This window comes from Asparagus officinalis, chromosome 8 (assembly GCF_001876935.1).
Source record: "Asparagus officinalis chromosome 8, Aspof.V1, whole genome shotgun sequence".
In the NCBI taxonomy this organism is placed as follows: Eukaryota; Viridiplantae; Streptophyta; class Magnoliopsida; order Asparagales; family Asparagaceae; genus Asparagus; species Asparagus officinalis.
The window spans coordinates 11,777,800-11,779,358 of NC_033801.1; the positions used below are offsets into that span (position 1 = coordinate 11,777,800).

At 36.4% G+C, this 1,559-nt stretch overlaps 1 protein-coding gene across 5 annotated transcripts in view; it reads left to right on the forward strand.

Annotated features, from left to right (window-relative positions):
* LOC109822461 (coatomer subunit beta'-1-like) overlaps nucleotides 1-1,559 on the forward strand; it is a 17,387-nt gene that overhangs the window by 3,597 nt on the left and 12,231 nt on the right. For all 5 annotated transcript variants that reach the window (XR_002242134.1, XR_002242135.1, XR_002242136.1 and 2 more), the window contains exons 5-8: nucleotides 109-145; nucleotides 230-555; nucleotides 650-781; nucleotides 864-1,012. Coding sequence is in view for 2 of the 5 variants with exons in the window: in XM_020388659.1 (XP_020244248.1) it covers nucleotides 109-145; nucleotides 230-555; nucleotides 650-781; nucleotides 864-1,012 (644 nt within the window). In the remaining 3 variants the exon portion in view is untranslated. The remainder of the gene's footprint in view (nucleotides 1-108; nucleotides 146-229; nucleotides 556-649; nucleotides 782-863; nucleotides 1,013-1,559) is intronic.

The following is a 1,559-nucleotide window of genomic DNA, read 5'->3' on the forward strand; positions in this document are numbered from 1 at the left end:
TTTCGATACCTACCTGTGGTTGTTGAAGGATTTAAAGTTAATTAGTCATTTTTCTTTAGTTCCTAAATCTTCGCAATTTAGTTCACTGAGAGTTGTTTATGTCTCCAGACTATGGCAAAGTCATTTGAGGTCACTGAACTGCCAGGTATTGTAATATCTATGTCAGCTTTCAGTTTCTGTGGTTTTTTCAGTAACATTTTGCTCTTTAACATGTTGTACTTTAATCCAGTACGCTCAGCAAAATTTATTGCACGCAAACAGTGGGTTGTCGCTGGAGCAGATGATATGTTCATTCGTGTTTACAATTATAATACAATGGATAAAGTGAAAGTTTTTGAGGCACACACAGATTACATCAGGTGTGTAGCTGTCCACCCAACCCTTCCATATGTGTTGTCGTCATCTGATGACATGTTGATAAAGCTCTGGGATTGGGAGAAAGGTTGGATGTGTACTCAGATTTTTGAAGGACACACACACTATGTGATGCAAGTGACCTTCAACCCAAAAGACACTAATACTTTTGCAAGTGCTTCTCTGGATCGCACAATAAAGGTGTCACTCAAATTCCATATCAATCTGCGGTATTAAGTACTTTTTAATTATTTGTTGTCAGAATATTGAACATATTCCTTGTTCTTAACCACAGATCTGGAATCTTGGTTCTCCCGATCCGAACTTCACCTTAGATGCACATTTTAAGGGAGTGAATTGTGTAGATTACTTTACAGGTGGTGATAGGCCATATTTAATCACTGGTTCTGATGATCATACTGCCAAGGTTGCCCAGTATCTCTTTGTTGGAAATTTGTATTATGTATCCTTCCATTGTAGCTTCGTGTTTAAAAGTTTTATGGAATCAGGTCTGGGATTACCAAACGAAGAGCTGTGTTCAAACTCTTGAGGGCCATACGCACAATGTTTCGACTGTCTGTTTCCATCCTGAGCTTCCTATAATCATTACAGGCTCAGAGGATGGAACTGTTCGAATATGGCATGCAACAACATATAGGTAGGTTAACAAATTTTTTTATCATGAAATTTCATCAAAATGACTACTGGCGTTAACAGTGCTTTTTTTTTTCCTTCTGCATATGCAATTTATCTTGTTTGTGTTTGATTTAAATGTATTTTCCCCCCTTATAGTTGATGTAAATTATTTGATGCAGCTGAATCATCAGCGTTGCTATTGCTGGATCAGCTGACCAAGATTTTCAGTTCCATAGATTTTTTTTTTAATTTTCTTATATATCCCTTACTATTTTTCTTCAATTGTTGTGCATGACTTGTTGGTTGGTAATGTATGCAGTGGCAGATCTGCAATTTTTTTTGGGTGTTTGGGGGTGGGGGTGGGGGATGATCTATTTACCTAAAAAATATAATATTATAAAATTATAGTACTTGTTAGGATTGCACTCGGTACACTTAATCAGCTCCATTGCATCATATTTTGCTCTTGTAATGTCACTTAGCTGTTGAAAATTAAATGGGATTTTATTTTTCAATGGGCTTTTCACTTTGCTACTAACTTATTTAGTGTTTTTAGATAAGTGGGGTGC